This window comes from Podarcis muralis, chromosome 6 (genome assembly GCF_964188315.1).
Source record: "Podarcis muralis chromosome 6, rPodMur119.hap1.1, whole genome shotgun sequence".
NCBI classification, from domain to species: Eukaryota; Metazoa; Chordata; class Lepidosauria; order Squamata; family Lacertidae; genus Podarcis; species Podarcis muralis.
Genome location: NC_135660.1, coordinates 65,228,416 through 65,251,640, shown reverse-complemented (window position 1 = coordinate 65,251,640; position 23,225 = coordinate 65,228,416). Strand labels below are relative to the sequence as shown.

The 23,225-nt window shown below is 41.8% G+C and overlaps 1 protein-coding gene across 2 annotated transcripts in view; it reads right to left on the bottom strand.

Moving 5' to 3' along the window:
- Positions 1-22,747, bottom strand: part of RNLS (renalase, FAD dependent amine oxidase) — a 100,130-nt gene extending 77,383 nt beyond the window's left edge. The window contains exons 1-4 of one of the 2 annotated variants that reach the window (XM_028729682.2): positions 22,578-22,747; positions 21,452-21,557; positions 18,269-18,411; positions 16,141-16,302 (exon numbers count right to left, since the gene is read on the bottom strand). In XM_028729682.2, the coding sequence (XP_028585515.2) occupies positions 16,141-16,302; positions 18,269-18,411; positions 21,452-21,557; positions 22,578-22,698 (532 nt within the window). In that variant the 5' untranslated portion in view covers positions 22,699-22,747. The remainder of the gene's footprint in view (positions 1-16,140; positions 16,303-18,268; positions 18,412-21,451; positions 21,558-22,577) is intronic. The other variant, XM_028729683.2, reaches the window with a different exon arrangement.
- Positions 22,748-23,225: the final 478 nt, after the last annotated feature.

Sequence of the window (23,225 nt, the reverse complement as noted above, 5' to 3'; positions counted from 1 at the left end):
GGGAAACCTTGAACAAAGCTGCCAATTAGCACTATCATTTCAAACCAAAAGGAAGAACTGATATAATTGAGCTTACAGATGAGATGCATGGCTGCCCAAGTTAAATGGTACAGTGACTTCCTCCGTGAAATTCAGAAGAAAAGCGAGAAGCAAATATCGGAAAGCCCTTCAGTTTTACATCTAAAACTGGAGCTGGAGAACAAAAGCATATAGCTCTGCAGTTTTCAAAAGCTATGACTCAGCAATACCTCATCCCCTTTCCCAGCTTTCCATTCCCTAAGAAACTACAGCCACCCGTCTTTGTATATATGAGGCAAAATCTATGGGAATAGCTGTATAGGCACAATGTTTCAAAACCTAAGGCTCCAAAAAGTTAACACAAGCCTTCATTTTAACACTTGCTGTCCTGGGAGATGCGTTCTTCAGCTTGCCTAAGGATTCTGCAAACGGTTGCCAATTTTCAGTTTTCCACTGGATAATAAATACATTTGATTGCTATTATTAAATAGATGTTCGTTCGACTTCCCTATAAAAACTTTGTATTCAAACCAGCTGACAAATCCCAACGCCTCCCCGCACTCTGCTGTGTATCAACAACCATCAGTAAAAGTATAAAATATAAATTCACACGCATGCACACAAATTATACCTAAACCACTCTTAAAACACACGGCAGTGACAACAAAACAAAGTACAAAAGCAGCTGACCACTTTGACACCAAAAGCCTGCTTGGGGCTTAAGCACACATCTAAAAATGGGAAGTGAAGGAAAACAGATTTGCACATATAATAATAATCAGTACAGCCTCTGATTATATGCAAAAGGAAGAAAAAGGTTGCGCAGTTTTACAGGAACAGACAGTTTGGAAAAGCAACATAAAAGGAAAAAAAAGACATGAACAGAAAAACTGAGCATGGCTATGCATCAATTAATTGATCTTGATAAGTGCTCAAAGTGTTGCCTTAGTCTGCAGTTCCATAAATACTATCTGAGAATAAGTCCCATTGAACTGAGTGGGCTTATTTCCAAATAGATATGTATAGGATTCCATGGGACACAAGAAAGTTAACTGATCTCCTAAGTATACTTCAAAAGATATGTGGTTATAAATTAGTGAAAGTCTTAATCAGGCATCCCCAACCCATGATCCCTAGCTTAACAGGACCAGTGGTCAGGGATGATGGGAATTGTAGTCCAAAACATCTGGAGGGCCGAAGGTTGGGGATGCCTGGTCTTAATCATATGGAAATAAAACATTATTACTGCCTCTGAGTCTAGGAGTAAAATGATCTATGATCATAAATAAATCTTGTCAATGATAATTTTGATCAACTGATAATTAAAAGCATGACAGATATGTAACTAGATGGAACAAGTAAGAGATATAAAAAATAAGTGTTAGTTTCTATTTTTAAAATAATCATAGTAAGAACGCCACAACACATGTTTAATTCAGTAAGCGATGAATCACTTTATATGAGCAACGAGATACTGCTAATACAGCTTAAAAACAATGCAACAGAGTACTGGGGGTGATTTAGAGACCCCCAAATATTATAAAATATTGCACACTAGTTTTACCTGTGAGAGATAGCTATACCCTCAGCATTTCATCATGTGCTATGATTAAATACTTGCAGTGCTAATTAACAATTGGTTTCAATAACTTTAAAACTTGAATACTATGTGGTTACCAGTTTTGGAACAAGTCAGAACCTTAAACCAACTTAAACCATGGTTTAATATCGAGGTTTGTACCAAATGGGAAACTATGGTTAACTGGAGATTTATGACCTCCATTCAGATGTGCCAGAAAGGAAGGATGGAAGTGGCTGTGGGAGGCACAAGACTTGTTCCTAAGTGGTTATTACACCAAGATATGAGAGTCTGAACCTAGCCTTTGTCATAACAAGAAATGACAGTAATTTTGCTGCCTCAGAAAGTACCAGCTTCACTAATCTAATTATATTTTCAACATCTACAATTTAGGGACCTGATTTGAAGGGTGCAAACAGAAGGACCAAACGTGATTTAAAGGTGTGTTGGCTGAATATATCCATAGGATGTGTAGCATCTTGATGAAAATTATATTTAAGGATTTTATTTAGGCTGCTCAATAACAGTGTTCTCTGGGCAGCTAACAATATAAAATACAATACCATAAAACAACAAATTGTATCATAAAAAAATTACAGCAGAGATAGCAATAAAACCAGTTTTACAGCATGACTGAAAATACACAGCCTATAAACAGACTAAGACCAGAAGTTATCTAAAGTTGTGGGAGAATAAAAACAAAACAAAACAATTTCACTTGATATAAAAATGACCATAAACATGGTTCCGGGTGCACCTCTCTGAGAAGGGCATTCCACAGCTGGGGTGCCACCATGGAGAAGGCCCTACTGAGAAGCAGATTTCAAGATTGGGATAGATATATGTGAAGCTATCTTTCAGGAATCAAGGTCCTAAGCCATTAATTGTTTTAAAATGGGAAAATTACCATCAGACTGACTTATCCAAGAAATGATAGAACTATATTTGGGAAGCAAGTCCCAGAGAAATTTAACCTGCGGCAATAAAATTTTAAAAATGGATTTATTTTTTAATATTATTACAAACCGGGAAGAAAATAAAAATGCATTGCATTGAGTGATATAGCTCACAGGAGACCAAAAAGAAAGAACAAATCTAACTTCTTACATGTATGGCCGGGCTGAAAATTATGAAGTATGTTTGGAAATAAGCAATCTTTCCATGATCTCTTTGCACCTTTAAAACCAGGTCCCCAACTTAAAAATACATAAATAATAAAACTAATAGGTTGTGACATTTTATGCCACATGCAGTTCTCACACGCAAGACGTATAAAAAAGAGAAACAGTAGGGCACATATTAGAAGCACAAAACAATCTGAGCAAAAATAAAATAAAAAAATAACTTGGGAAAAGGAGTTTTAAATATCTGTTTGAAGAATGTGTTAGAAAAATCTAATTTTGGCAATTTTATAAAATTACAACAATTATATTCCTGTGTTTCAAACAGGAAAAGACATTACAGTACAGTGGTACCTTGGTTTACGAACTTAATCTATTCCGGAAGTCTGTTCTTAAACCAAAGCCTTCTTAAACCAAGGTATGCTTTCCCATAGCAGTGGGGTATTCAATTTACAAATGGAACACACTCAACAGGAAGCGGAACACGTTCTCCTTCCAAGGCAAAGTTCACAAACCAAAACACCTACTTCCGGGTTTGCAGAGTTCTTAATCCAAGTTGTTCATAAACTAAACTGTTCTTAAACCAAGGTACCACTGTACAAGCTTTCAGAGAAAAATAGGTTTTTGTTTGAAACAACTAAATAATATTTTGGGGGAATTGCAAAAACATGCACAGATCCCAGGTAAAAGAGATACAATTGTAACCTCAAGTTTCAATCCTAAAGCCCATTCAACACAAAGGGCGTTGACTTCAGATAGACGGTTATGGGACTACAATTGTTAATTATGCTAACACGTAGTACAGAAATCTTGAGTGATAATATCCACCCTGCAACTTTCTGCCATTTGCTCTGGGATTCTACCTAAGTTTGTAAAATGTTTCTCTCACCCACATATTACTACCATTTCACTCTCTCGTAACTTTTCCCAAGGATGGAAATTTGGGCATAGAAGATTTGATATAAATTTGGGAGTGGGGGGCGCGGTTCAATAACAGAAGAACAATCATAGAAGTGATTCTCCGATTGTTCATTTCTGATGCTTGATGTGAAAACAAGATGAAATTAAAGCACAGCTTTATTTTATGTTGTGGAAAGACTTCCTTCCTTCCTGTTGTGTTTTATGAGACAGCATTTGCTGAAGAGAACGGTGCTGTGGAAATGAAAGCTTGCATGCATGAGCAGCTGAGGTGGTTCGGAGGAATTGGTTTATAATGCTAAATAATGGAATAATTTTCCTAGCAACGTCCTTGGTAAGCACACAGAGCGTGGCACGCTAGCATTAATTATACAGTCCATTTTCATCTCAGATTGCCTGAGTTTAGCATGAATTGGTGAATCTTATTCATTTGGAAGGAAGTTCTTCAAGGCATCAGATACAGCTCTCTGATGGCGAAAAGGTCTTCTGAGGGCCCTATCTCCTGGCATTGCGTAACAAGATGTTCATCCTTTTTTCCATGTTGAAAAAATAACAATAATCCGGTAGAGTAAATTCTGGCTGCATGCAAGATGGATGGAAAAATTCCACAACTTTATATTCAAATTAAAAATTCAACAGATGGGAGGCATATACATCCCATGAACAGCCCACGTGCTTTTATTAATATGGTTAGTATGGCTTCTGACAAGACCACGGTCGTCAGCATTGATCACTGTGTAACCAACCAATTTCCCCTCTCTCTAAAGACAGCTCACTTTCTTATACCGCGCCACTGCATTTCTACCCAATTTCAAATATTTATAAAGCATCCCTTAGTTAAAGAGCGACAAGTTCAGAGGACTCGGAGAGCGGCTACGTTGTCGCAATTCCCCTCCGTCTCAAGGCACCAGAAGAGAATTGCCCAGATTGTCTCCACATGTGCCCTGATTCAGCTCAAGACGAACTGACCCAAGCTGCAGCCACACACGTTATATAACTGCAATAGCCAGTGCTTATTCTTAATAACTGCTAAGAACGGCACACAGATACACGCTGCAGGAACTCTGCCTGAATAATCCCCCTGCCTTTACTGTTCTACGATGCACGAGAAGCCAGGACAAACAACACTGAATTTCCACATCCGAAAGTATGCTCAGGGCACCTCCGGGTTAGTGCACCAAGGAGGAACAGAGCAGGTTCACAGGCCATCACAGCAAGCTGTTTTGGTCATCTTGTATTGAATGTTTGTGGGTATGGAGAAGCAATCAGTTAAGGGCTCATCCATACGTCCTATTTAATGCAAACAGTAGGCTTCCTGTGCCTCCATTAATCCATATGAGGTTCCCCACCAAATCACTGCCTTCCCACATGTATCCCCTCTGGATTTTTTCATACTAAGGATACTCTGAAAAATAGAGCATATGAGAAAGTAGGAGAGGGTACAAGCTTACTATTCACATTAAACAACACTATAGATGAGCTTTGGGTTCCTTGAACTGGGCCCAGATCATCACGGTTAATCCAATTTTCAAGCACCTAATGTTGCACTAATCCCAATCTACTGCACCATTACAACATCTGCAGCCTTTTTATGGCGTTTAGAGTGGTGTGCTGAATTTAGATCTTGGGCCACAGGGGAATGCTCAGATGCTCACTTCACAAAAAGCCCACGTTCCACATAGGCTGATAAAAAGATGACACATTAGATTGAAACCAGTCCACCAAAATGGTTGTGGGAATTGTCCCCAGGAGCTTGATTTCTAGGGGGAATTTTTATTTAGAAAAATGCTGCCAACAACAAAAGCTTGATAAGGAGCAGAATGTAACACAGTAAGAATCGTCATATCAGTGAATTCCAGAATATCAATCACCATGAAGACTTCGAAGACATAAAAGCATACAAATACTACGAAGGAAATTCAGAAATTATTTTCGTAATTTATGGAACACGTGTGCCTTGTCCGAGAATAAAAAGACCAAAACCGAACAGTTTTGATTTGTTACAGTGTCAAAACTGCCAACATCTTTTCCAGATGCCTCTACATCACTCAGAAATTAGAAGGCAAAGTTGTGAATGCAGTAGCTACATGTTCCACAAGAACTGTTGTTGTAACAGAGCTTTTGTCTCCCATCCAATAATTAGCTAACCAATTATGGAAAATATGATTGTGTACTTCCATCTAATAATATCCTAGCTGTGTTTCTCTGTCCTTATTGCTGGATCTAAAATACATAATGCTTTAGACATGGTCTTGTGATGTACACTTTCCCCCAAACCATATTCAGCTGTACGTTCTGCCATGGGTGCAGAGGTAGGGAGTGGGGAAAACTGCCCCATCTGGCTTTTTACCTTAGACCTTCAGTGCAGCAGTTACAGACCACAAAAGAAGGCCGTGCACAAAACTGAGCAGGTATTCTAAAGCCCACCCTTGACCCCTTGAAGTACACAGCCTTCAGAGTTCTGTATACCCACCTTTCATTTTGGAAACCATCCTGTCCCCCAGACACTTTTTGCTCAGGTAGACCTTCCTCTCAGGCAGCAAAATTTTGCAGCCTTCCTGGGTTGCTCCAGTCACCCCAAGGGAAGTGTGGAGGATGCTACAACCCCAGCCAAGTCCGTTCTTTGCCTCGTTCACTCCATTACCTTCCTTGTTGGGTTAGTCAGGACCTTTAAGGGTGGGACACAAAACTATGCTTTTTCCTTAAAGGTCATTTCCCAGTATTTCAATCATCTGGGGAGGGTTCTAAGGAACACAAGTTATCTATTAAATACAAGACTAAAGGCAACCCAAGAAGGCTTATCTACCTGTGGATGACATCCAGGAACCTGGGCATAGACTCTCTAGGAACCTTGACATAAAATCATGGTCTTTAACTCTTGGGTCACTGGGGAATTTGGGAAACTTGATTCTACTCAGTCTCCTCTTCTTGCGACAAGTAACAGCACTCCACTTCCTGGTTCCCCCTAACCATCCCCATTTCTCAGTTTCCCCTGTCCTTTCTGTTCTAACGGGAGCCAAACCTCCTCCATTCAATTAGTTTTCACTACTGAATTTTCAGCTTCTATTTCAGCCTACCAAATCTCTAGCATCCCACCCTGCTTCTGTTAAGCAGGGGTCAGCAAACTTTTTCAGCAGGGGGCCAGTCCACTGTCCCTCAGACCTTGTGGGGGCCCAGACTATATTCTGAAAAAAACACCCCACAAGAATGAATTCCTATGTCCCACAAATAACCCAGAGATGCATTTTAAATAAAAGCACACATTCTACTCATGTAAAAACACCAGGCAGGCCCCACAAATAACCCAGAGATGCATTTTAAATACAAGGACACATTCTACTCATGTAAAAACACGCTGATTCCCGGACCGTTCGCGGGCCAGATTGAGAAGGCAATTGGGCCGGATCTGGCCCCTGGGCCTTAAGGTTGCTTTAACACATGGGTAGGCAAACTAAGTCTCTCTTTCCCAATCTATCCCTATCACAGAAGCAAAGCAGCAACTGTAAGCCATTAGTCCAGGCATGCTGGTGCTTACGCATACATTCTACTCCCAAGTAACCATTTTATGATCTCTAACCATTTTGGTGGTATTAACCACACAGCCCTTTCCCTCCCCGATACCGTTTTGGTGTTATGCAACTAAACCCACGCTGATTTAATCCAAATTGAGACTGAGTGGTATGGTGCTAATTCCCCATGGCAACTGACATGCAGAGCAACATCCTCATGGAGACTCTGGGCCCAAGATCTAAAAATATCATGCCTCTGCAGTAATGTTGCACATGAGTTCATGTGTTTCATGTGATCAGGAACACATGTAGGCTTGGCAACATGATGTAGTGCTTCCTTGGCTGAAGACTTAAGTTGGAACAAGCAACAAGAAAGAGGAGGACTGGGCCCCAACATCCACTTGAAGAAGCTTTACCATGCTGCAGCCTATCCCCGTTGGATTCGCTGCACACACAATTTACCAATCTATGTACCCACGTTGTTGCAAGGACACAGTCAGCAATGAATAAAGACTCAGAACAGTGTGACAACCTCAGTTAAATTCCAGCATAGGCTGCACCAGACAAGCATACCTTTAGTAAACTTAAACTATTAAAGGTCTGCATAATGTTAAGATCTACCGCATGCTTTAACCACCTTATTATGCTCTCTGCAACTCTTCTTCTTTGCCAATGTAACTGGTAAGTTTGCCAAAATGACAACAAAAGAAAAGCTATTTAAGTGGGCTACCTGTTTAAGTATTAGATGATTCATTAATTATTGTAGGAAAAGGTTTGTTTGAATTATGCAGATATTAGATAATTTCTGCTCTTAATTTCAGTCATCCTAAATGTTTCTGGATACTATTATGATTCATAATTTCCCACGACTGTTCCTCCTGTGTTCCATTAAAATAAGTTAAAATAGACACAGTACATTCATTAGTAACCTTAAATGTTGATTCACTAGATAGGTTTATCTATGTGAATCAATGTTCAGTGTTACTAACCAATTTTATCATACAGTTTAGCACATATAAACTATATAGTACATATATTATGACAGTAATCTTATGTGCTTAAATATGTGATGTTATCTGACAGCCTTTCAGTGTCTCTGTGGAACAGCAAGAAAGACATCCATTCATCCACAGTTTCTGAACTGTGAGGGCAGGTGAGCTTTTAAGAAGGACTGGCAATCTTTACACCTGCAGATGAGAGATGGGGAAATGATTGAGAGAGATCTCAGAACTAGGAGATAAGGCTACCATACAAAATATGCAAATTAACTGTGGTGAGACTCACCCCCCCACCTGCCTGCTACATTTTGAATGCTACCATTTTATTTCCTTGTTGGATAATATTCTCTCTTCCATTTAGTTTTGAGCTTTTAAATTAGGTTAGCTTATTTGTATTGTTTCTGTATGGATTTTTTTATTTTTTTGCATTTATTGACATTATTTCTATCTGTTCTTAATGAATTGTTACATTTATTATTGCTCATTTGGTATGTAATGAGCCGTTTTGAGCACCACTGTGGAAAAGTGGAATGCAAATGAACTGATGATGATAGATCTTAAAACAGACTCGGCTTTCATGTTGCAAGCCAACCGCCTTATTCCCCCCCCCCCCCCAAAATGAGGGCTCAGTATTTCCTTTTTTAAAAAGAAACAAAACGCATGCAGAGCTGAAAGACCAAACTGGCTTCACATTAGAAGCTGGATTCTGACATTCCCAGGACAATTATGAAGTTGTGCAAATCTCTAGCTGCCTGCTAGTCAGCAGAAAATAACTCTATAAAAAAAGCAACCTAAACAACAACAAAAAGCTTACTTCTTTTAAAGACATACTTCCTCGTATCATGACAGTATGGAAAATGGTGTGATGTTTTCAGAAAGGCAAATGTTATACAGATACTCCTACAGAAACTTCACTGGGTTGATAAGGGCTTGGAATAAGCAAATCACCAGTGTTATAAAAGCATGGGAATGTTTATCTTTTGGCTCCATTAGCACCTTTTTATTTAACAATTTTGGCTGAGTGAAGGCCTCTCAAGCTAAGTGTGGGGTGCTGGAACATGACAACAATAAGAAATTATGCCTGCACAATATCAGACGTGCACAATTTGTGACCCCAAAAGCTGGATTCAGCCTACTAGAAGCTTAATAAATCTCCTGTTTTTACTGCCTGCCTGGGCCTGCAAAAACAGGAGTTAAGGACTTGGCAGGCTACAATACATTTGGGCTACATTTGGTTGTGCAGGCCAGCCTGACACCTTTTGAAATTCCCACGATGAAGCAAGACATGTTATATAGGCTGTTACATACACACACACCTCAAGTTAATTGCATGCAAAAACTGCAAAAAAAAATTAGCAGGGGCAATCAGAATAAGATCTATTATTTGATTAATTTTCTAACATTGCTCAGCTTTTTTTCTTTTTCTTTTTAATCAAACAAAAGCCTATTGGCTCAACATGTTTTCTCTGTGGCTAAAGGATCATGTATCAATTCTGCCATTTGTATTGATGTAAACCTCCAGAATGTATTTTGTATGCTAACTATTTAGCTCTATCCCCAGTATATTTTTCTATATTGCTACGGCTAGTGGCTAATGAAAATAAAGTTTCTATCTATCTACCTACTAAACTCAAGTTAATTGCATGCTTGTTGAGGTATGAAGGAAGTGAGGAATAACTTTATCTTGGTGTATATGGAGATTAGCATTTTTGTGATTGAACTACATGTACAGTACATCCCATCATTTCTCTGAGGAGAAGCAGCGCCCCTCCATTTTCTTCCCCTCATACAACCTGTTTGTGGGCTAGACAGTATGTGGCCACCCAATGAACTTCAAATATGAGGTTTTTTAACCTGGGTTTCCTCAGTCCTGGCCTAGCCTAGCCCTCTATTAAGGATACTACCCAGGTTCCCAAGTGAAGCACTTACTTATACAGGAGCAAATTCCTAAGGAAGTAGGTGGTATTTTACAGTTTGGGTACAGTTTGGCTCTCACCTAGTAAAAGGTTTTAAGACATATTTCACACATTACTTTCTCTTTCTCTTAATAGTCTGGTCTATTGCATTTGCAAGCATAAATATTAGAATCTACTATCATTATCATTATTTAAATAGGGCTGCCATACTTCAAAAAGTAAAAACCAGGGCACCCCAAAAGTGGTTGAGCATTTTTTTTAAGGAAACCCCCAAAACGGTTGAGCTTTTTAAAGGCAAACCCCAAAATGTCAAAAAACACGCGACTTTTCGACTGACTTGCCTAAGATCCAGGACAAAGCGCAACAAATAAAAACAAGAATCGCGAAAAACATAGAAACAAGGGTTGAAAACAATTAAACATCATATACACTAAAAAACAACAACACATACAAATATTTACAATAAGAGCAGCACAGCACCAGTTATGCTTCCTCCCTATCACGGCCCTCAAAAGTCCTGGCTCTTTCAGAATGATTTTCTTCCCCCAGCTACACCCCCACCCCCACCAGTTTGTGACAACATGGTTTTCACAGAAAGCAGATGGTATGCTAGATATCAGCTTTCCATGCTTCTGTTTTAATACAGCTTACAGCAGTCTTGCGCTTCTCTCAAGCTAACTCTTGATGAACAGGCGGGGATGAAAAGGAAGCTCACGTGCGTGACACCGTACCCAGCTGAAAGGGGACAGTCACACAAACCAAACTGCCGAATGAGAGTAAAGAAAGAAAGACAAAAGGGAAAAGAAACATTCTTGTTTCTTTTTTCCCTTTGGAGTCCTATGTTTGGGGCACTTGCTAAGTTCCAGGGACTGTGTACTAATGCAGGTGGTGGATGGCTGATGGAGGACCCTGGATGCAAATGTCAGTCTCCCAGGGTGAGATGTTAGGAGGAAAAAACAGGGGTGCCAGGTGAGAACTGGGAGGGGCTATTTGTGGGTAATAGGGGCTGAAAACCCTTTAGGAGACGACTCCATATTTTACTTGTTCTGTTTGTATTTTTTTTGAGCTGTTATTGTATTGTGAAAAACTTGAATAAAAATATTATTTAAAAAAAAAAATACAAACAGGGGGAAAAAACTGTCGAATGGAGGGAATGCATGCATGCATACAACCCCAAGAAGTCAATATAATCACTTCACACATCTGAAGTGTTGGTGGTATGGTACTATCGTCTTTCAGCTAACACTATTATCAGGGAACTCTGATAGCAGTGTTAGCTGAAAGAGGGTATACAACAGATAGGAGACAGCCTTGCCCAGCCAGCATGGCCAATGCGAGTTGCAGTCCCAAACATCTCGATCAGAAAAAAGATGATCCACTCTGCAGCATCCTTATATAGCCGGCTGGGACAACTGCAAGCTGCAGAGTGAAACAGAAGACACTTGCTTATTCCTCTTGATTAGCCAGCCTCAGCCTCTGCCCTTTTCCTCAGTGAAGACGACAGCTTGACTGCTCCACTTCACCCTCAACCATACATTAAAATGGAAAGGGAAAATAATTGACTGAAGATTCTACAAGTAACTGACTGTGCTATGGAACAATTGTGTTGTGTAACGGTATGGAACAAAGCCATGGGGAATTGCTCTAAAAGGCATCAGAGAACAAATGTGAATTATCATGCCCACTGGCATTTTCATTAATGCAAAGCGAGCGAGCAATGGAAACTTCACCAAGGAGAGTTCTAGATTTTTTTTTGCTTTAGCATCCGAAATTCTCCAGTCCAAATAACATTGTTCAAATAAGGCATGAGGTGGGTCTCCTCTGTTTCCAAAACTTGGAATATTTTGACACGGATTTGAATGGAAGATGAGGAGAGGGGGGAAAAGAGGGAAGAAGCCTTGAAAATGGAAAGGTAGAGTTTTATGGAACGAAGACACAAAGACATTTATTCATTCACTCACTCACTGACAGTATAACACAGACATCTGCCGGTATACAAAAAGGCTTTGAGTTGTCAAAGAAGGCCCATTGAAATGAATGGCTATAATTAACTTTGGTCTGTTAATTTCAATGAGTCTACTCTGAATAAAAGTATATTTAAACAACTCAGGACCTCAATAACTTAAGGACCACCTCCTTCCATGTGAACCTACCCAGACCCTGAGATCATCTTCTGAGGCCCTTCTTCGTGCGCCTCCTCCTTGAGAGGTTCGGAGGGTGGCAACACGAGAACGGGCCTCTTCTGCAGTGGCTCCCTGTTGGGGAATGCTCTCCCCAGAGAAGTTCGCCTAATGCCTTCATTATACACCTTTAGGCACAAGGTAAAAATGATCCTCTTTAACTAGGCCTTTGGTTGACTGACATTCAATGCCCTTTTAAAATGTATTTTTTCCCGGGGGTGTTATTGGGTTGTTCTTGTTTTTATTTTGATTCTGTATTCTGTGTTTTTATATTGTGATTTTATCCTGTGAACTGTCCTGAGACCTGCGGGTATAGGGCGGTATAACAATACTACTACTGTACTACTACTACAACAACTACTACTAATAATAATTGATGACAAACCTTTATTGCTTTGCAGTTCTTATTGAATTTTAACAGAACATGCCAACCAAACCCCCCCAAAAGGTACCGAGGGCTAAAAAAAGTGTTATTTTAATGGGAAACTTTGGGGAAAGAGGAGCTAGGCAAGGATGCGAGCTTAAATTTAGGGACTGCCCATGGAACCCAATGAATGCCCCAACCCTAAAATTAAGGAATGGACCCACCTTGTGATTACTTCTGTTGGGACACCCTTGCACTCCCAGTTCAGGAAAGCCTTTATGTTACTACAGGGGAATGTTGGGGTGGGGGTTTATTTATTGAAATTGAAAATAATTCCTACTCTCCTGAAATCCACCTGAAAATCTGTAAAAAGCTCTGTTAGTGCTTGTTTACACACAATTTTGCAGTTGTAAGCATGTTAAGTGGTGACCTGCATGTGGGAATGAGCTGCCAAGGATCTAACACCATATTTTAATCACCAGGCATCCCCTCAACCTCCATGCTGTGCTGGAGCTGTAAGTCATCAAGGGCGAGTCTGGACACCCTTCATCATGTGTAGTGGCCGACAGTGCAATCCTATACACAATGTTGCTAGCCTGGTCATCCCAGACATTTTATCAGTTTGGCTTGGGCTGATGGGAGTTGCAGTCTAACAACATCTGGGGAGCCTCACACTGGCTACCCTTGCTTTACACACTTTGTTGTTGTTTAGTCGTTTAGTTGTGTCCGACTCTTCGTGACCCCATGGACCAGAGCACGCCAGGCACCTCTGTCCTCCACTACCTCCCGCAGTTTGGTCAAACTCATGCTGGTAACCTCGAAAACACTATCCAACCATCTTGTCCTCTGTCGCCCCCTTCTCCTTGTGCCCTCCATCTTTCCCAGCATCAGTGTCTTCTCCAGGGAGTCTTCTCTTCTCATGAGGTGGCCAAAGTACTGGAGCCTCAGCTTCACGATCTGTCCTTCGAGTGAGCACTCAGGTCTGATTTCCTTAAGAATGGATGCATTTGATCTTCTTGCCGTCCATGGGACTCTCAAGAGTCTTCTCCAGCACCATAATTCAAAAGCATCAATTCTTCGGCGATCAGCCTTCTTTACACACTTACCTGGGAGTAAATCCCATTGAACTCAGAGGCTGTTACTTCCAAGCATCCATGCTTAGGATTGCACTGTTAATGTGATGGATAATTAAAATCCCACTTCCCTACACATGTGTGGATGAGGAACTCCCTATTATTTATTACATTCCCCCCTTCAGTTTTTAAATAAACCTTATGAAGTCAGCACAAATGTTTTAATTGCAAAAACATTGATTTGGAGGCCGAAGTTGAGCTTGAAATAATAGCTGGCGTTTATTCACAGCTAAACCGAACCTACCTTCCGATTTTTAAAGGCGTTTTGATCTAGCCATTTCAAAGGCCATTAAAATGCTGCCATCCACTGCCTCTTTAAAACACTGCAGCTTAGAACAGGATTGCCTCATCCCCTGCAAGACTGCTTCCAGTGCAACATACGAAACACTTCCAGGTTCATTAAATGTTAACCCCTCAAGTGCCAAACATTTCTCCTGCCCGATAAATCCAATGCACGGAAGTGCTAGACTTGAAACATGTCAACATATTGGTTCTTTTGAAGCTTAACTCTGGCAGTTAAGTGTCACAGTGGGGATTCAATTTGATAAACTTATGCTGCTCCTGGTTTTTAAGTTTTAGCTTGCAGGCTTTTTGCATTCTGAAACTGAATGTTTAGGAATTTGTGTTTCCGAAATCTCTCCCCCCCCCCATTCCGTGGAAACTGGCAATAGCCACTGAATGACAGCAATTTTTTTGTTTTTAAATCACCGACTCATTTTGAGAAAAAACATCTTAATAATTAAAATATTTGCACATGTAGGGTGAAATTGCTAAAGGTAAATGTCAAGTAAAAATAAGCTTAAACTTATAAATGAGGGAGCAGCTTTGGTCTTCCCATTAAAGGAGTCTATTCATTTGAATGTGTTCGAACTGATCAGGATAAATATTAGGCTGCAGCCTGCTCAAGATTCTGTGTCCTGTGAAATAGCCTTCAATTGCAGAATCACATCCACAAGAGGAAAGGCATTAAAGCAACAATGAGAAACAAAAATAAAATTAACATAGATGAGAAATGTGGAAATGCCAATGCCTCAGTTCTAAGCGACAGAAGCAACCACAGAAATCACTACACATCTCTCAGTATTTCCAGTTATCACACTATCATTTCCTTTGTTATGAGACCTGGTAAACAGATAAGATAAACCAAATTATGTACTGCCCCCAAGATTAGGTCCAGACCCCATTCAGAGCTTCAGAAAACAGCATGCCTCAATCTGAAGGGTTTTGAAGACTATTTAACTCAGTTTTAGGGTCCAAGGCAAAGTCTCTTTGGTGGTGGGAAGGTTTCATCCTCCACCCCTCAATTTGCTGTTGGGAAATAAACAATAATTTGTATTTTTTTTTCATTTTGAAAAGTGGATGGAATTTGCATGCCCAGCATCCCTCAAGAGAGGATTAAAACTGCCAAAGCACAAGCAAACAGGTCCAAGAATCTTTCTACTGGGCATGTTGAAATTCTGATTTTTGATTAATATTTTTTAAAGGAAAAGCCTTACAATTTCCCCTGCAACTGTGGCTAGAACTAGGTGAGAATGCTTAGTAACTCCTATACCTAGCTTTCTATGGGCTGGGATGTTTTGTTTATTTATTTATCTATCACCTGAGATGTCCCTTTCTGTACCTGTAGTCTAAAGTAGCACAACCCAGGCACCTTAATGACAATTATGCCTTCAGTTGTCCTAGATGTAATGGACAAAGTAATTACGGATTTATTTAGAGAATTTCTATGCCACACTTAAAAAACAAAAGCAACGAACCTCTCCGGATGGCTTGCAATAAAGACAACTGAAATACAAAACCATTCCAAGATGGAATCTGCATCAAAATGAAACACTTCGGCAGAACAGACAAAACCTGACCCAAATGAGCTTACAGCACAGGCCAGAATGCACAACAAATACAAAGATCTTTGTCCGGTGCAGAAATAACATCAAAGACGGTGCCAGAGCCTCCCTAAGGATATTATTCCATAGATTCCCTTTTCAATCATGGCATCTCATCTCTCCAATCGCCACATGCCTAACATCAAATGGCTGGGGCAGAGGGGGGCATGGAGGCATGTCCCCGATAACCTCTGCAAAGTTCAGATATACATTTCCATATAACACTACATTAAAACACATATAAATTACATTAATAACTGAACATTGTGGTCTTCACAATGCCAGTATGAACTGGAAGCCCTGGCTGCAAATCCTGTCAGCCATGACACTCGCTGGAAGACCTTGAGCCACTCTCTCTCAGCCACACCTACCTTGCAGGGTTGTTTTTTGAGGATAAAATGGGGGGTCGGGGAGACAACCACGTATACTTCTTTAAGCTCCTTGTGAGAAGCAAACAATATAAATATAGCAAGCAAACAAACAAACAAGTATGTAAAACTAAACTAAACAAGGAACCTTACTGTTCACGATGTCTCCCTGAAGCTGAAGAATCTGTGGGACAGGCATTGTGAGAATAACTATGTCAAACTGGTCCGAGGAGCCTGTACTGACGCAGACCTCCCACTTCTCATCTCTGAGGCAGATTTGTGTGACGTGGTGGTTATAGAAGACATCAGCACCTGCTTCGAAAGAAAGAGAGAACCTAAGAGATATCTGAACCAATTAACAAACAAACATCACCCGTGCTTTAGTCACATCAAGGTTGATGCTACACACTTTTCTCACAGATGCCTTTGAAGGCTGTCCAGCAACTTCATCATCTTAAGAACACAGCTGCGCAGGTTTTGACTGGCCACAGTTCGGCAGAACATGCGACTCCATTTCTTTCCCATCTTCAGTGGCGCCTGGTCTGCCTCAAGTCCCACATAAACCTGCTTGTGCAGTATATCAGAGCAGCCTTTTCCAAATTTGTGCCCTCCAGATGTTTTGGACAGCAACTTCCATCAGTCCCAGTCCCTGCTGCAGCTGACAGGAGTTGTAGTCTAAAACTACAGCACCAGGTTGGCAAGGGAGGCCCTCCTCTGGGTTTTTCGGCCATCTTAGATGAGGTGGGTTGTGACAGTGGAGAGGGAAAGGTTCTCCACTGTGGAACCTCACTTTGGGAATTCTCTCAGCGCTTTCCTATGCATATCTGCTGAGAGGCAAATCCCGTTCAACAGGACTTTCTCCTGAATATGGGATAGTGCCTGAAATATTTTACACACTTCCCTGTGATTAAGAGCTATTGAACCCAACAAGGCTTACCTCTGAGTAGACACATATGTTGCAAATGCCTTTTCGGTGACAAAGACCTTTACATTTTCTAAGGTCTTTAAGTTTCACATGGTATTTTATGTAGCTGTTCGTTATTCTCTTTCATTTATAACTGTTGTTTTTAAATTGTATTGATTAGTTTGTATCTTTCTTTCTTTCTTTTTGTCACATTGAAGCAACTCCACTGCAACTAATGGACCTTATTTTCACATGGTTTTCCTCTAGCAGCTGAGAATAAGCCAGCTAAATATGCCATAGGTTCTTGGCTTTAATCTCACCTTAAAAAACAAAGGACCTGTTCTTCTCTGCTCCATGAAGAGACAGAAAGAAAAACCAATCTGCAAATATTCTTTTCTCCCCCAGCACCTTCCTGGCCGGACCTCACTTGCTAGCTTGTCCTTCTGTCTGTCCTGCCACACCAGCTAATACAAGTGATATATTAACTTTCTGGTTTTCTCCTCTGACATGAACTACTGTACACAGAGGGTGGACTATGAGAGTCAAAGTGTAAGTCTGGGACACTGAAACAAGCAATGGTAGAGTAGGGTAGGCATGTAAGAGAATGGAAAGAATTTGGGGCTCTGTTTCTTCCAACTGGATGGAACCCAACTTGAAGAGGTTCAACAGCTTTTTCTTTGGTCTTCATTAGTTAATCTCAGGCCTGTGATAAGGAAAGCAGCCATCCTCCAAGAAACAAATCTGTCTTCATAACTGACACCTGTTTGGTTAAGAGAGCCAGCCAGACCTTGCTCACCTGCTTGGAGTGGTAGTCAGGAAGGCAAAGTAGCACATCCCCGATGGCTTTTAGAATGGGCTGCAAGACCTTCCTTATGCAAATGGCAATGGGGAGGTGAGGTCACTTTGGCTGGATATTTAACTGCTGCAGCAGATGTTTTACTTGTCTGCAATTTGCTTTTATTAACAGTGGATGCTGCAGTTTTAATTATGAGTGAAGAGCCTACCAGCTTCTCCGGAGCCGTTTTATTGTCATAACCAGGTTGGAAGCCCAAATGAAAAAGGCCAGAAACTGCTTTTCCACCATGCACACAATACTTTGCTCAATTGAGCATAGGATGCAGAGAGAGAGAAATCTTTTAACTAAGTTAAGTACAATAACGCATAGACAGGCCAAATCCAGTAGTTCTATTTCTGTTCCACCATTCATTAGTATATGTGTGGGTGTGGAGAAAGAGAAGCATGAATTTATACTAACAAATAAAAATAGGCTATAGGGTTTATAGACTATAGTGTAGGATTGCACCGAAAGATTCACTTTTAAATGTGGGGCATGCTTCCACAATAATATATTTAGGATCATTGTTTCAAGGTCTATACCTGACTCCTTTAAATAGTGCTTCACAATTGATGAAATTCCCTCTGGTGTTACAAAATTCTCCGCCCCTTCCTTCATCTGCATTCCTTCTACGGGGGCAGTCAATGGCCGCAGCACTCCGTGAGTCAGCAGATCTTCATAGAAGCTGAAAACAAGCAAAACAAAAGCATAAATGTCAAATTGTCTATAGCGACTACGTCCCCAAAAGGATGCTTCTGTTTGAAATACCCAACTTAAAGTTGAGTGATCAAATCCACAACCATTAAAATCAGAAGGAAAAAAATTTCCACATGCGCAGCAACGGCCTTTGCATTCACCAGAAAGCTATTGCTACTTAAGATAAATTACCAAGAACTGATTTCACAGCCCTAATTTTAAGATCTGATTGACCAGTTTATATGTGCTTGTGTGTGTATATGAAGCTAACCTGCTGCCCTCAAGATGCTATGTAAGACAGTTGTCAACCTATGGGAAGCCACAGGTTCCCATAGGTTGGGAATAACAGCACTCTCCCCATTTGTGATCCAAGCAACTGGCATTCAGAGGCATATTTCTTCAACAGTGGAGGTAAAACCCCAACTACCAAACCCCAGTCAGCACTGCCAGTGGTCAGGGATGCTGGAACTTCAAGAACATCTGGTACTAGGCCACTTTGGCCACTCCCAATGCTTGACAATACATCAGGCCTGAGGAACCTTTGGCCCTCAGGATATGCACAGAATGCAGGCATGGAGACAGGAATCAGCTGCCTGAAAAAGTCCTGAAAGTGCATGAATGTTGCCTGTTGAAACCTCAGAAGTCAAAGGTCTGTTAGTGCCAGTATCCTCCTGCAACTAGTAAAACCAGGACAAAGGATGCAAAATATCTGAAATTGCAGTAGAAATGATTAAAGTAAGAAGAAGAAAAAAATAAGCAAACTGCAAAATATGTTTATTTTAGTCAGGTCTTTATTCTCTTCTGTGATGAATTAATTGCTACACACCCAGTTTAAAGGGAATGCAATGTGGTCTTAATTTGGATGACTACATTATTGGGTACTCCTATTGTTATTGTTCTATTATAAAATCTTGAGCACAGCCTTGGGAGGGCAATTGTACCCTGGGAGAGATTTTTATAACCCACTAAGTAAATAATAAATAAAAATAAAAATTGTCCTGATTACACAAGTCACAGATTCTGGCTTTCCTTGATGAAAGGATCTGGATTTAATATATTTCATTCTAGCACAGACTCTTTTCAGCCCAGTTCAAATAACATATTCCTAGTTTCCATGGGAAGGAAACAGCAGGTGTAAGAGGACTGCACAGCTCACCCAACGCATCAGTGGTGGGCAATCTGTGCCCTCCAGATGTTGTTGGACCTCAGTTCACATCAGGCAGTATGGCCAATGGTCAGGAATGATGGGAGTTGGGAGTCCAGGCCACATTTCCCCACCCTTGCCTTATGTTCTGGTTGGGAGAAGCAAGCCCTCCTGCCACGCCTCTCAAGATAAAGAAGCAATCTACAGCTGGAAGCAGGTGTCAATGTGCCCAACTCCCTCTCTCTTCCTAGTGAAAGATGACTATACAGTTGCTCATCATCACACATTTATCATCACACCCATCAAGCTTACCAAGAATGGAAGCTACTCACATTCTTGTTGAAGCTACCCACGTTCTTACCACGCTGTCGTGTCCGAAGGAAAACACAAGGATAAACAACGTGACCAGGGAGAACATGAAAAGGAAATGATGCATGCCTCAGGCCATAAAGACTTTGCTATGTTTCCACAAAATAGTCCTGTGTAACAGAGATTCAGCAGGTGCCTTCTCTTTCAACTTCAAAAAACATGCTGAAAACTTCCGTATTCTGTCAGGTTTATGCAGGCAACTAAGAAGGCATATTTCTGTAACAGTTAGCTGATTTTGAATGTATTTTTTTTTAATGGTATGGTTTTGTGAACGTGAAGAGTTCACTAGCATGAGATGTAGTAGTGGCTCCTCGGTTACATGTGTGGCAGCAGCTACTACCCACTACGTACAGAGAAACAAAACAAATTGGGCCCAAACCTGTCAATTACATCAGATATCCATGTTCAAAGCTACAAATGGAACTTTCCTTTTAAAAAGCAAGTGATTTAGATCGGGGTTGTGCCATATGTGAATGGAAATACCTGTCTAGGGTCTCCCTTGCCATGTGCTGGGTTGCTTTGAGCCACCATTTTAAGTTTCCCACAATACCTTGAAGCACTTGATATAGCATTGTTCGAGACCAGTAAAATGGTCGCCAACAGGCACTGATTGGCAGAGCAGCATCACGAGGTAAGCCTACCGGATGCATGGAGGACAATTTGCCGAGGACTGCTTCAAGCCTGTAGTCAGTCGTAAGGAGAACAGTCCTCTTCCAACAAATACTACTTGTGAGCTTCCATAGGCACTGGATCAATGCAGACATGCCAACTTATCAGGCAAAAATAGGCTGCCAAACTCTTAAACCTTTCACAGGACTTTGATGTCAAGAAATTAACAGGTGAAGCTTTTCACAGAATGGAGATAGGTAGGGCTGCCAGCTAAAACTGACTGCTACTCACACTAAAGGCATAGGTGCATTAGCTGGTTGAGAACTTGGCAACCTTACACTACCTGCTCTCTGAAACAGAAGACTAAACTTGATGGGGGGGGGGGGAATCTCAACTTTCACAGCATCCTTATGTTAACAAAGATTTGCAACTGCTCTTTCATATACTAAGAATGTGCAAAAGACCTACATGAGCCACTTAGGATGCTTCAACACAGTCATTCAGACACCAGTGCTTCACAAATGATGAAACACAACTGTAGCTTACAAGTGTGTACAAAATTAAAGCAACCTCTTATTTTTTTAAAAAAAACAAAACAAAAAGTGAAACAGGAAAAAGCTGAGCATGAACAGAGAAAATGCCAACTGAGATTCCATCTCAAGAGTTTCAGTAAGATCTAATTAGCAAAATTAAGGTACTTTCATTAGCAGTGTCACTTTCCTTCTTAAAAGTCACTTTACCAAATTCCCTTTAATCTTCCATTCATTGGTGCTCAGCGGTAGATTGCAATGTAATCAATAACCACGGGTTGCTGAAACAGTATTGGCAGGTCTCACCCTTGACATATGAACCCCCCCACTCCCCCAAAGAGAAACCCAGCCCGTTGTCATTCATTTCCCCCGCTCACCCTTGATGCTTTTTGGCATATTCGGGCATCCGAGTGACGTACTGGGCTCCTAGATCTGCCGTGCATTTCGGATCCTGAGTGCTGCGGCTTGTAGCCATTCTTCCCCCTTAAAAATCACGTGCGTGGAGACAAGAAGTTTTTTAAAGCACAGCCGCGCGTATCCAATCAGCTTCCTCCGTGGGGCAAAATAAGCCAGTGGCGCCTAGTAACTGGGAAGCGGCAGGGGTATGGTCAAGTCATTCCGAGCAGGGGGCGATGGTTTGTTGCCTAGCGCTTAATTAAGAGCTCAATCCCAGATAAGTGCATCTATAGGATTGCTGCCTAAAGCTGTCTGCTTAGGAATCCGGTTCCAAGTTATAAAGACCCAACAACCCCAGCTTCGTCCGGAATGGGATTTTTCATCGTGTATATCGGGGGAGAACAGACTTCAGGGTTCTTGTGTTTTCCCTCCACCCCAAATCCACTAGCTGCAGCTAGGTGCAAAGGACACGCATTCATTGAATGATTGATTGACTGACAGACTCTACAAACCTATACATATACCTAAGCGATGTAGAGGGTTGAAGCACAACAACAGCTCTTCCACACAAAAATCGAGTCCGGCTAACTCGAGTTTTCTGCGGTCTAATTTGGAAAGCGCTTGCGTCATTTTATTAAAACAACGGTGAGTAAGAAATCCTTGACGCTCCCTTGGCAAATCAGCCGCAGATCTATTAGCAGATCCCGATCTACCTTTATCCAAGCTTGAGCATAATGCACTCTGCCTCGGAAATAAGCCCTGCATGGGAGGACGTATTCTGAAGGCGTGCGCTATGCTTAACGCATTTACCGCCGGGACTCGCTCAACTTTTTTTTTTAGTTTAGGACGGCGCGGCAGGACGGCCACAGACGCTGTGCAAAATTACCTGCGAGTCCCAAGGAACACGGCGGGACTTGCCTCTGAGTCAACGTGCAAAGAATTAGGGCGGACACTTTGCAGCGTGCTCATGTAGAGAAGCGGAACTTGGGCGCGTTTATTCTCCTGCCAGCCTTCCCAGATCCCGCAGCCTGCCTGCCCGGTTTATTTTTATTTTTAAATTCTTTTACCCGACAGGATCTACTACGGCCGAAGACGAGAGAGACCCACCTGCGCCGCGCGCCTTGTCCCACAGCACGATGCGCAGGAGGCGCTGCGGCAGCTCCCTGCGCAAAAGCGCAGCGCACAGGCTGCCCGTCAGCCCCGCGCCCACAATCAGAACCCGCGCCATGGCAGGACCGGCCGGCGGATGGGGGTGGGATCCTCTCCCTCTTCCTGGGTTGCTTGTGCAACCGGGAGGCGGAGCCGACTCGCTGCGGGCCGCCGGCAGAGGGAGATCGCGCCGCTTCCTCGAGAAGGCAGCCGCTGCTTGGTAGCTTGTTCCCCGGTCCTGGTGCCACTGCGAGCGCGGAGGTTCCTCAGAGGCGGCCTTCTCGGTGGAGGAGGCAGGAAAAGGACCTTAATTTCTCCAAGTTGGGAAGCGTGCATAGGAACCCTGTTTTGTGCAAAAACACCCCCCGCTCCCTGTTCAGTTGGATTGCGCACCAGAACCAAATTACATACTTAATTACCGACGCAGGGCCTGCCCAAGACATTTTGGCACCTGGGGTAAACCACAAAAGAGTGCCCCACTCCCCACAGGGGAAGAAGGCGGGGAGTGAAGATCTAAATCAGGAACAAGCAGGGGAATGAAAATATACAATAGGATCTGTTGCTGCTGTGCATCCTGCCGCCTGAGGTCACCTTGCCTCCCCTTGC